The sequence below is a fragment of the Megalobrama amblycephala genome, linkage group LG20, assembly GCF_018812025.1.
Source record: "Megalobrama amblycephala isolate DHTTF-2021 linkage group LG20, ASM1881202v1, whole genome shotgun sequence".
NCBI lineage: Eukaryota > Metazoa > Chordata > Actinopteri > Cypriniformes > Xenocyprididae > Megalobrama > Megalobrama amblycephala.
In genome coordinates, this window is record NC_063063.1 from 6,742,273 (window position 1) to 6,755,666 (window position 13,394).

General features: G+C 38.9%; 1 protein-coding gene across 4 annotated transcripts in view; it reads right to left on the bottom strand.

Moving 5' to 3' along the window:
* Positions 1-2,858: 2,858 nt before the first annotated feature.
* Positions 2,859-13,394, bottom strand: part of LOC125255079 (ankyrin-3-like) — a 36,160-nt gene continuing 25,624 nt past the window's right edge. For all 4 annotated transcript variants that reach the window (XM_048170036.1, XM_048170032.1, XM_048170035.1 and 1 more), the window contains 7 exons: positions 11,204-11,882; positions 10,876-11,101; positions 9,841-9,927; positions 7,475-7,558; positions 7,211-7,348; positions 6,092-6,174; positions 2,859-4,093 (listed from right to left, as the gene is read on the bottom strand). In XM_048170036.1, the coding sequence (XP_048025993.1) occupies positions 6,109-6,174; positions 7,211-7,348; positions 7,475-7,558; positions 9,841-9,927; positions 10,876-11,101; positions 11,204-11,882 (1,280 nt within the window). In that variant the 3' untranslated portion in view covers positions 2,859-4,093; positions 6,092-6,108. The remainder of the gene's footprint in view (positions 4,094-6,091; positions 6,175-7,210; positions 7,349-7,474; positions 7,559-9,840; positions 9,928-10,875; positions 11,102-11,203; positions 11,883-13,394) is intronic.

The window sequence follows — 13,394 nt, forward strand, 5'->3', positions numbered from 1 at the left end:
GGACATCAGTGTGTCGTCACAAGGTTTAATTTGGATTTGTCTGTCGTGCTTTTTGACTCTTATAGATGGAGTTCCCATTGACATGCATTATACGGCTGACAGACCTGCAACGGTTGGAGTTAAAAATCATCATTTGTGTTCTACTGAAGAAACAAAGTCACCTACATCTTGGATGCCCTGGGGGCAAGCAGATAAACATCAAATTTTCATTTTTGGGTGAACTATCCCTTTAAAGTCCCCCTGAAATCAAAACTTAAAGCTGCAGTCCGCGATTTGTCCTCTTTGTCGCCATCTCTTGTTTGAAACCTGCAATTGCAGTCATATGCGGAACAGTTATCTGTACGTGCGTTGTGCCTCGGCACAGCTCGTCAGCGCGGATGAATCTAATGCTTGCTGTCAGTCACCGCACCGGCGTGGATACTGTACTTCAGAATCACAGATTCTACGTCTTGAAAGTATGACCAATATAAGAATTTTCACTGGAAAATATCATCTGAACAAGTAAGTAACATTTCTGCCACTTTTGTTCTGACCAACAGAGAAAAAAAGGCATCAGGCCTACAATAAATCACGCTGCCAATGATGATTAAATCTAACGATCGCTTAGCTCGGATCATGCCAAACCGTGCAAATTATTATTACTGTTATATTGTTCTCAAATTGTTAATGTTAACAACATCAGCATTATTATGACTATGTGTATATTAGCGTTACCTGTAGATTTCAATTTCTGTAGCCACTCCGCAGTCCAAAAGTCTTTTGCTTACGCGTATGAATCTCCAGTTGTCACTGATGATTGTCATTTGTACTTTTCTGGATTACAATCCACCATCAAAATGATAAGTCTAATTATTTCAGCTGCTGTGAGAACAGGCTATAAATGATCTGCTACCAGCAGCATCCTCACGTGATAAAACCAACTAGCCTGGACGGGACTCCTTCCTTTCTGTTCACGGACGTGACGTAATGACGCACAGACGAATGGATGCATGCTCGAAATTTCCCGCGGAAATCCACCATGTCGCTCTTATTATAAAACATTATTACAAGCTTACCGTTGTGAATTCGAGCTAAGATAATGAGATAGTTTTCGAACACTGGCTGGTTATGTACTTGCTCAAAAATTGATTTTGAAAAAGTTACGGACTGTAGATTTAAGTTTTTTACCTTTTAGTATGAATATGTTAGCCTTAGTGTTATGAATAAGCTGGTGTGTTCTAAAACAATGACAAAATTCGCATTTAGGAGATATAAGCATTCAAAACTTACGGTCTCTCACTTCCACTAAAATGGATCACAGATTTTGATGACATCACATCACACTTCAGCTTCTCATCAAATCTTCTGTCCAATCAAATGCTCTCTAGAATCTGAAGTCCCGCCCCCTTCCTACACTGCAACAGACACTGAAGTTGTAGCTGAAATCGGTCATTTGCTCACACATTTACTTGTTTCTACATGGTGAATGTCACATAGTGCACTAGGGAACAATTTTAGACAGTGTAAATATGCTTTCTATTGACACAAATAAAGTCCGTTACATGAACCGCCGCAGCGTGAGCACAGTCTGCTCCGGTCCAGAGACACAGAGAACAGAGCAGATCACATCCGCGAGTCGGCAAAGACCACGAAAGGTATCGGACCCATTTAAATTCTGCACAGAATACTGTATTTTAAAGTGACATAGAGGAGATTAGGAGGATAAACGGTTAGATATTAAAAGGTTTTACTGAGTTTAACGGCTCTGACTGAAATGTGATATAAACAAAACGCTATTGGCTATTTTAAAAAATGGCGGGGCTGTTCAATATATCGCCCGTCTTGTTTCAGTTGAAATTGCGTCAACACATTGAATAATGCTGCGCGTTCCATGACATTTCAGCGGGCCTTTTAAATTTATTTTTTATAAAGATTATTGATGTCTGTTTGTATGTTTAGTATATATCAGTTTTATACTTTTCAGTGTAGCCTACCTACTACTGTATATTAAAAAAAAAAAAAAATGAAAGCGGCTCAGAGTCACCTGTAGGAAGACAACTGCATGTTGGCCTGCCAGATATTATTATTTTCGAAATGTTTGTTTGAACAGCAAACCAATGCAAATTGTAATTCGTCTAACGTTACCTGTAATAAGCATTTCAGCGACAGCGAGTCAATACTACTTGAGCCTGCTAAAGGAAGCTGAAGGCCCCTTTTTTGGTTTGTTTGGTAACTTAGTTAACAAATATCTCTGGTAATGTAGAATTAAAGGGTTACTTAACACAAAAATCTGTCATCTTTAACTCACCCTCATTACTTTCGTTTATCTTCGTAACACAAACACACACACATATTTTTAATATTATATCATGTTTGTCCACCCTTTGAAAGTCCACAGAACCAAAATATTCAAAGCTTCAAAAAGTTTATAAAGAGATTGTAACAGTAATCCAAACGAATCAAGCAGTTTAATCCAAGTCTTCTACTTTTAAGAACATTCAGATATTTTAATACATTATACAACCAAGAACATTTTGACCACACTTCCTCAAGTGAATGCCTACTGTAAAGAAATGTATTTTTGTACAGTACAATTCTATGTAAACATTATGATATAGGGCTACATTTGTACAATAACAAAACACAGTTTCTGGACAGGATGATTTTTATTACTGCATTGCAGTAATGAGAATTTGTGGGGGAAATGTGCTTAATTATAATGAAAATAATAACTAAATAATAGAAAAAATCGAATTAAATTTTTATGCTTATGTTTCTTTTGGTGTGGGGATGAATATGTCCTGGACATGACTTTCATTATGAGATTCCCCCATGTAAACTTTGCAATGCTTAATATTGAACAAGAAAGAAAACACAGCGAGGGTTTGAACACAATTTATTATAAGCTTAAATAATTAATTTGATCATCCAGTGTATGTTTTGTTTTGTTTTTTTCCATACATATGTTTGTTACCAGATCTATCATCCATTAATGCTTGGGTGATTTCTCAACAATGCACCAAAACCAAAGTAAAATTTCCCCCAAAACCACAGCAGCCTTGAAAAGTATTAATACACTGCTAGAATGATTACAAATGACAGGCTGACAGAAAGACTTCTACATCTTAGAGCCAATACACATGAGAACAGTTAAAAGTGCATCACGGCAGTTGACGTGACACATTTCGGATTTCAGTAATTGTCACTATCTGTAACTGCATAGGGAACCGGCGCTGTGATGTGATGGGACACAGTGTATTGTAGTGAAGCTGAACAATGAGTCAGAGGTGGTCTGAAACTGTCATCTTTCTAAAAAAAAAAAAAAAAGTGAGCATTATCAAGGCTGTGAGTGCACGCATACAGAACATCATTTCCCCTTCTCCTGTGTGTTATGCAGTTTAGAAAAATCAAAATAAAGTGTATCACATGCATGAAAATATTAGTACTCTGAAGAAGTCTTTCGAACAGAACTACAGCTGCTCCAATGTCCGTACCACTGAGAACCGCAGTAGGTTTAAAAGAAATATCAGTTGTTAAAATCAAGCTGGATTTTTTCCTTTACAAACATTTTCTGCTAATAATTATACAAGTGCATGTGAAGCGTTCCCTTAAAATTGGAATCAGAATTGGTAGTTCATTCCTACACACTTGCCAGTGCATTAACAATATTGTGACCCACTCGAATTTATACAGTGTAATTTATATACATCATAAGATCCAACAGCATTATACACCCCGTCATTATGGGTCCGAGAGGAAAAAAAAAAGAAAAAATAAGGCGAGTGTTGAAGGTGATTCAAACAAGTCCCTCCATTTCTGTCAACCAGCAATATGTTTCGTGGCCTCTTTCGTCACGGAAGTGCTTGGACGCTGCCATGGAGCGTCTCGCATCGGACGCCCCGAGTCGATTGAAACGTCGCACCAACAATGTCTTCTCGACCGTTAGCCATTATTGACAGAAAGTTTTTTTCATGCTCATGCGAAATCAAAAGTCGTCTGGCTGAAAACCATTTGTTTTTATGAAAGCTGCAGACACGCGTTCCTCATCCCCTGACCTTGTGCGCGTTTCCAGTGATCTTCCTCCCAGGAAAATGTTTTTGAAACACTTTCAAATCTGAAACACAGTGAAATTTTTTTTTTTATTTTTCACAAAGAAAATAAAGAACATTCAGATGTTTTTAGACCATTAAATTTGCCTTGATCTTTTGACATACAGTATAAGAGGTCTTTGTACCATTAAAATTAATTTTCAGAGCTTAAAACATCCTTCTCATTATAAACAAAGCATTTATTTAATCAATTTCCAAAAACGGCTCGTTTGGATATTTGTGACATAACATGGGCAAATATATTTGCATATGCTTGTCTCCAGAGCAAGACATTGATGAATAGTTTTGCATCATTGCACCACAAGCCCCGCCCACTAGCATTTGGTCACTTAAAGAATTAGTTCATCCAAAAATGTAAATTCTGTCATTAATCACTCACCCTCATGTCATTCCACACCTGTAAGACCTTCGTTCATCTTCAGAACACAAATTAAGATATTTTTTGATAAAATCCGATGGCTCAGTGAGGCCTGCATTGCCAGCAAGATAATTAACACTTTAAAATGCCATAAAGCTACTAAAGACATATTTAAAATAGTTCATGTGACTACAGTGGTTCAACCTTAATGTTATGAAGCGACGAGAATACTTTTGCACCAAAAAACAAAATAATGACTTTATTTAACAATATCTAGTGATGGGCGATTTCAAAACTCTGCTTCATGAAGCTTCGAAGCTTTACGAATCATTTGTTTCGAATCAGTGGTTCGGAACATGTATCAAACTGTCAAAGTCACGCCCCCCAGTGGTGAACCATTGAAATTTCGAAACACTTATGACGTAACGAAACCTTGTTTACTGAAATCACGTGAGTTTCATGCTCCGAACCACTGATTCGAAACAAATGATTTGTAAAACTTCGAAGCTTCATGAAGCAGTGTTTTGAAATCGCCCATCACTAGATATTGTTGAATAAAGTTATTTTGTTTTTTTGTCGCACAAAAAGTATTCTCATCGCTTCATAACATTACGGTTGACTCACTGTAGTCACATGAACTGTTTTAAATATGTCTTTAGTAGCTTTCTGGGCATTTTAAAGTGTTAATTATCTTCCTGGCAATAGAGGCCTCACTGAGCCATCAGATTTTATCAAAAATATCTTAATTTGTGTTCTGAAGATGAATGAAGGTCTTATGGGTGTTAAACGACATGAGTGAGTAATTAATGACAGAATTTTCACTTTTTGGGTGAACTAACCCGTTAACAGCTGACACTTGCCACACCAGATGCGAGAGTCGCGTCACATCAAGTGATATTATATGACAACCAAGAACATTTTGATCATACTTTCCCAATTGCTGGGAGCTCAAGCAAGCATAATTTCATTTTTAGGCAAACAAAATCTAAAGAAAAAAAATTCAGGAAAGAAAATGAAAATATGGGAAACATTGAATATATCAACTTATTTTAAATATTAAAAAAATTAATAGCAACTCTTGATTTGATATACAGTAGAGATTAAATATCTGAGAATACAGTGAAAATATGTGGTTCAAAATCTAATGCAATCTTGCAAATAAAAAGAAAGCTTTAAGGCTTAGAAAAAGTAAAACCAGGAAATGTTATGACATAAAATACATAAGAAATATTTATGATCCTGCACTTTTTCTTGGACACTAATTAAATCGAAGCATACAGTAGATTATTTAAATAATAAAACAAAGTTGTGAAAGTCATTTCATGTTGACTTTAGATGTCCAGTCAATGTGCACCATTCACAATGCAAGACCCAAATGACCCTTTCAAAACACTTTGTCCTGGTCTGGACACAGTGGCATCAGTAAGAGAACAATTGCTTGGACTAATTTGCTTGTGTCTGCATGTCATCGGTGGGCTGCGGTTCAACTGGAAAAATTGCTGTAACAAAGCACATTTCTCTGGTGACTATTGTGTTGATGACTATACACAGAAGCTCCCGTCTGATCTGGCAGGATTCTACTCTGCTCTGCTTTCTACCCATTGACTTCCACTGACCCTTCCTAGTTTTATGCCTATGGGCTTACCAAAAAGAGCACAACTGTTACGATTGACCCTTTTCCTCCCTTTGTCTTCCTTCCTTCTTTTTGCCCTTCCCTCCTTCTCCAGCCTGAAATGACAGAGGCAAATAAAGTATGTTAGAGATGACTCTAAATAAGCCTGACATTCGACAGTGTTTGTAGGGTCATTGTTCCCAATGCCCATCTATGGTAGCACAAGCAAACTCTATAAAAGAAAAAAATTAAATTAGTCCCAGGGCACATCAACAATGTTCCTTCTAATTTTTGTTCTTGTTGAGCAAAACCTATTTTTATAGAACTTTCAGTTACATGAGCAGAAACAGAAATCTAATAAAAATAAATGTCCATATTTTATATAAAAAACAACTTTCCTTATTATAATAATTATAATAAATATTATTATATCTATTATTATAAATAGATATACATAAATCCTGTAGCAGATCAAGGCAGGTGGAGCTGGGGGAGGTGGAGGGATTCAGAACTCTGAACCAGACAATTTAAATGTTGAGCAAACAATCTCATTGGCTGCAGGATCACAAGAGGTCAATCAGCCCACGCCAGCTACTAAATATGTCATGCAATACTGTTATTTTTTGGTTTATTTGTTTTTGTGAGGTAACTCAAGATAAAACTAGCTTTGTCAAGACATCTGTAGCTTTTATTATGAAATGTAAGTCATGCTCATGAGGAAACAAGGCATTCTTAAAAAGGTTAATGGCCTCTTTGGCCTTCTGTATATATGGAAAGTCATTTATTTTTCACTTTCATTTGTTGTAGGATGCAGCCTAAATCAATCAGCGTAGCTTCAGTTTTAGCTGAAAATCAATGGACATGCGGATGGACACCAGCTAAAACCATTTAGCTGATTGAAGCTTTTTCCCCCACACATTTTTGAGTCTGCTTTTTCCTCTGAATATTTTTTTGTTCTGTATGGGAGCAACATTACAACTGCGTGGTCGCACACGCACACCTAGGGAACACAGCACATCAATCAAAACGGATCACTTTTCCATTAATGAAGCCACATCAAACCAAAATCTTGAGTTAGATTTCTAATACAACACGTTGTGAACACTGCAGTCCTGCACTAGCATTAGCATCAGCACTGCACACTAATCCAACCTCAGTGTGCTCTCTGTGAGGCCTGGGGCCCCCCTCTTCCTCCTGCTCAGCCCTACTGGCCTGCCGGGAACGTTTCCCACGCTTTCTCCTGCCTTTTTCCTCAACTCCGGCTGTGCGACGCACCACTTTACGGACGACCTGAGAAAAGGGGGTGAAGTCACGACTCATGGTAGTGGTTTATACCCACACAGGGACAGATGGAAGAGAACAGACGTGTTAAAGTGAGGAGATGGTGACACTGCTAGGGGTGGGCATGGACATTACTTTTCTGGTGACTAGGTTTCCATCTTCGTCTGTGTACTGCTCCTGTGTCACGGTCTCACCAGGGATGTTTTTGGCCTGATCACCCTACAGAGGTGGAATGCATGATGAGACAATACAGATCTTTCACTTTGTTTTGATCTTTGACTCAGACAGACACACACACAGGGTCTGTGAGGACATCTAGAAAACATGTTCACTTTCAATTTCATTTGGCTAAAAGAAAGAGAGAGAGAGAGCTTTCATCAGATGTTTTTTGGCATAAGACAATATAAAGATTCAAACCAAACAAAAAGGAAATAGCATGAGCTAACTGTCTTATGCAGGCTTACTGTATCTTTCAAATGACATGCCAAAAGCATCAAATTATCCAGTAAATCCAGCAAAGTTTTTTTTTTTTTTTTTTTTTAATAATCAGTTGTGACGAGTAGGGTGGGCGAGAGCTGTGAGGGAACGGCCTCGAGTCTCTCACAGAGGAGCTCCGGAAGCATAAAAGGAGGAGGCGGGAACCGGCGAACATTCAACATAACTTTAATATAAAAAAAAAAAAAGAACAAAACGAAAGTAATGTAGGCAGACCCTCACGGACGTCTGCCGGCCACACAAACATAATAAAACATAAAATAAAGTCCAGGCCTGGTCCTCTCTCGTCCTTCACTGTCATCGCTCCTCCTTTTATGCTTCTGGAGCTCCTCCGTGAGAGACTCAAGGCCGGTGCGACTCGCAGCTGATTCTTATTATCACTTGCGTCACCGGCCTCGCACTGTTCCCTCCCTCCATCCCTCGCCCGCCCTGCTCGTCACATCAGTGTTTTTAAAAAATCTGTAAAATCAAGATGCACGAAATGAGGTATCAGTAAAGCAAAGCTTAATATTAATATGAAGTGTTAGTAGTGATGCTTTACCAAGAACCTATAATTAAAGGTAGGGTAGGCAATGTTTTACATAAACACTTTTTATTATATTGGTTGAATTTCTCTTCACATCCTCAAATCAATCAATAATAGAAGTGGTCTAAATATTAAAAAATGTACATATATCTTCTGTGGAAGTCTCAGGACCAAAAAATGTTCGTCCAATCATTGCAATAGGTCCTACCTGGCTGTCAACACATGCATTTCCATACCTCCACACACCCAAATCGCACAGACATCACACTTCATCAGCATGTTCCGTAAGGCTGTGCAGAGTTGTAGGACTTGTTTACACTAGTGCATTTTTGTTTTAAAATGGCGTTTTAAAATGAAAACGATCCTCGTCTACACTCGCATTTCCACATTTCAGAAACGATCTCCATTTACATTACACAACTGAAAACGCACGTCAAATGACCATACATTAAAATCCCTCACCTTTCGGCGAAATTTGCCGTTTTGAAACCAAAATAGGTGACCTACGTGAATCGTGTAGATTCGATGAGAATTCGATGGGGGGTATTCATATTCAGTGAACTGCGAACAGGTGCGCATGCCAGAAGGGAGTGCGAGATTCAGTGAACTGCGAACTGCGATTCAATGAATTGTGAACAGGTGCACGTGCCAGAAGGGAGCACGAGTGCATGGAAATATTAACACGAAGGGCCTTGCTGAAAGCACGCCTGGCCTCAGCGATTTACCTGACTGAATTTGGTTAGTGATGGTTTCAATAATTTTAATATTTTCTGGTATATCTAAGTTAAGTTACCCAGGAGCTCTGTTGACATAGACTTAGCTAACGTTAGCTACAGCTTGATGAATTGAGTCATTGAACACAGCAGGAGAGAACGCAACGTTAGCCAGCTAGCTAAAGCTCCGGTGGAAAATTATTAGCTAACGCTACCGCTAATGCTAGAGTTTAACTGCACAATGGCTGCTAAAAATGACAACAAAGCCAGCAAAGATTGCAGTCAAAAGATTCAGTCTCCATGTTATTGTTTACACGGTCGTTGAGGATACGCAGAGTGAACGTGGGCAGCCACGCCATCGTTTTCAAAAGTCTCCATTTTGGCCTGTTCACACTGAAACGCAACCCTGCCGTTTTCAAACTAAAACGGGCTCTGCAGCGTTTTCAAAAGACTCCATTTTCTGAGGAGGAATGGCTTTGGAAAGCACTTGAAGGGAGGGTGGGATCTTATGCTTTTAAAGCTAGCTTGCTATTGCTAGCCTCTCTGAAATTACCTATCCTACCTTTAGTAAAAGTAGAGGAGAAGAACATTAAAAGATGAAAGACAAAAAAAGAGAGATATAAACACTTCAGAAATCACAGCAACTTCTTCATGAAAAGTGGCAATGTGCTAATCACTTCATTCCCTCTTAGCACACAGACTAAAGCACACGCAAATTCTGTAGCACACAAACCGGCCCAAATCTACAAGAGTACCACTCATAGTACCTTCAGAATCACTCTCCGCCGATACACTCTGGTGGTGACAGTCTCTTCCTCATCAGAGCTGGATTCATTATCTCTACGAGCTTCCTGCTAGAGTCAGGTCAGCACATTACATTCAGTGCATGAGCCATCAAGCTCATATGAAGTGCTTCAGACCTTCAACTAATGTTCTTCATGTTACAGATCTCAAGAACTGACAGTGACCTAACCTTGATAATGGTTATTTCTTCTTTTAATGTAGAACATAATCACGTTTACATGTGTGCAGTTATAATCAATCTAAAGTGTTTCGTTTTTTTTTGTGTAGTCGAGCTACAGTCTGTCCAAGTATACATGATGGTTTTGATGTTTAATAGAGTATTTCAAGTATTACATACACATAACACATCAAGCACAAAATGCCAAGGTCAATTGTAGTCTTACTTTATATGTATACATGCTGGAAAAAGCCAGGCTACACATTATCTAGGTCTGTTAGCCCATCTGATATGATTTCAGCCATATAAATGTACTTTTTAAAAGAAATACCTTTAGAAGTACCCTGAATTAATATAAGTATTGAAGGTGTGTCTCAATCCACTCCCTAATTCCCTATGGTGTGATCCAGGTACTAGCAAAAGTCTTGATCTAATAAATACTAGGACACTGACTCAATTAGCTGTGACACGATTACGAGCTTGCACAGTATACCTTAGCTGGGATTGCTGCAACCAATATCTTTTTGGTAATATTTACGTTGTTTAGTGTGCAGCTTCATGGTACCTTGAGTCTTCTGTGACTTCAGAGACCAGAGAAGACCTATTGACATATGCAGTAAAATAATAAAGTGCAAAATTTTCAGTGCACTGGAAGGATCACAAAGGAAGAACCCAAAAGAAATGGATGACTCGCTGGACAGTGTACTTAGTTCTGGACAAAGGGGCAGATTGAGACACTCTGAGCCATGCGAGTACATGCTTGGTAACAAACTTGGTTTATCTATCTTAGAAAATCTACAGAGCATTGGTGTTATTTTTTTAAGGTCTCAGAACATTGTACCTGGACTTTAGGTTCGGAAACTCCCTCCTCCCCGTTGTTTTGTCCTCTGTCCTCCAGAGCCTCACTGCTCAATTCCTCTCGTCCAGAGTCTTTCCTTGCTTTGCCCTTTGGTTTGCTGGAAGACTCACTGGCGTCTGGCGATAAGACAGCTTGGGCTTGGCGTACTGGATGTTCTCCATTTTGCTTCTCAGCTTGCATTCCAGGTGTTGAGGACATTAGCTCTTGGCTGTGGATGCAGTGAAGTTTAAAATACATTACTTGATTGCTATCTAACCTGCTGAGGTTGTGGAATAAGATGGCTGGAGTTTGTTCATAGAGGTCACAGTACCTGAACTCTCTTTGCCCTTGTTTATCAGTACCCAGTCCTTGGCCAGAAGTTGCCGTCTGCACGTTTGCACCGGATGTCTCACTCTGCAGACCTGAAATTGAAGACATATCTTTTTCTGCCTGCTGCACTTGGGAGAGGATTGCTTGCAGCCTCTCCTCAGTCATCTCCTCATCCTCTGAGCCTTCCTCCAAATGAATGTTTTCCAAGAGAGACTTTATCTTCTCTTGGGTAATCTCTTCATCAAACCCAGACTTGCCACTCTCTCCAGGAGCTTCACCGGCTGAGGCACAAACAGGAATCTTATGTTCCTGCTGCTCATTTACTGGGCTGTTTGGGAAGACATCTGATTCTTTGGAGGTTCCGTCACTGTCACGTTGTTTTGAGGGAACCACAGATTCGTGGCTGACACCAAGGTCATCTTCAGCTGATCCATCCTCTTGGCCAAGAGACTCTCGACCTCCAATATAGCTGTCCTCTGCCATGACAGTAGGTGGCTTGGTATCTGTAGACACTGGGCCACTAGTGGTTTGCAAGGACAGTTCACTGGGTCTAACAGGGGCACTATAGGAGAACTTTAGCCTACTGTCCTCGCTAAAGAAATCATCCTGATGAAGAGGGGTAGGGGGCTCATAGGTCAACTCTGAGGGGCTCTTGAGCTCCAGTTCAATGTTGTGGTAACCTGAGTGATACAACACAGTGAGATGGAGGAGTACAGCACTGGTACACAACAGATGTTATGACAGAGGCCTTTGAAAATGTCATGGAGGAGCATGTTGGTGTTGGGGTGATCTTCTGAATTTAATATACCCTAACTTTATGGCTTTTAAGGAATATTCTGGGTGATTTGCAGAAGTTCCTCCAACTAAAGTAGTCCCACCTTAAAATTGAGATAATTTTACAACTCAAAAAACAAACATTTTTTTACTGAATATTAGAGGGTATGCATTGACGTCACTTTCCCACCAGAACATGCCCCCTCAGCCGGACTGAGTGGCAAAAGAGCCTGCTGCATGATTGGATTTAATAGGGGAAAATGCAAAGACGCGAGTAAAACATGAGTAAAACAAACGATTAAATTAAAGGTTGGAATTGATTCCTTGTGTTACAACTAATCCAAGATCCAGTAATCCATGATAAGATTCAGTAATCCATGGATATTGACATGCAGCCAGGAATCGTGTTTCCAGACATTTATGTGCCTGATTTCGACATTGGGAAAATACATAAAGCAAATCTGCCTGTCAACGCTTTATATAAATACAATATAGGTAGGTCTAAATCCAGGTGATCACTTTATATATAGTTTTTGTCAGTGTTTATTTAAAAACAACCAATTAAAATAAATATAAGATGGTAAATATTTAATTGATGAGTTGTCAATATATTATATATTCAATAGGGTATTTTACCCCAAAATTCAACATATTGACAAAATGATAACTGCAAATCCACGTTTCACTGCCTGCAGTCCAGTTGTTTCTGTGAATTGCAGCAATCCATTTGCTTCTCTTTTCTTTAGCTTTCGTCAGTCTTTAAAAATATACATCAGATTTCTTATCAAATCTATTTGAACAAAGCTTTTTCCCGTTTTGTTTTGTGTGTTTTTCGCGGCATTCATATTGAAAAACAATGCTGCCACTCAGTCTTTTTGCCACTCAGTGGGCATAACCACAGTCACTCCAGCCGATGGTGATGTCACATGCATACGCTCTATACTTTTAAGTGATTTAGCACAATGTTCATATTTCACCTGTTAAATCTTCCCAGTTGACTCCTATTGTATATGGATTATTGTAAGTTTGTTTTCAAAAACAAACTGAGGGAAAAGTTATTTTCTGTGGTAGTTGAAAAGATACCACAGATGGCGGATAGAAGTAAGTTAACCCAGAATATTCCATTACAAATATACCATTAAGGTAAGCAACATAGTATAATTAGTATTGTTATAGATATCTTATAGTTCACCATGTAATTTTCAAAGGCAGATAATTACAACACTAAATATAAAGTTCTGGAACATTGGGGTCTTGACGTAAATGGAGGAAGATGGGTAATGATGATGTTGAAGAGGAAACAGACTGAGATTGTTTGTCAACACTTTAGGTATAGGAGATGAAGTAGGGGCAGTAGAAACTATCATGGACACCAGGTTGCAGAAAAATGAAGCAAGACAAGATAAGATTTTGAAGTG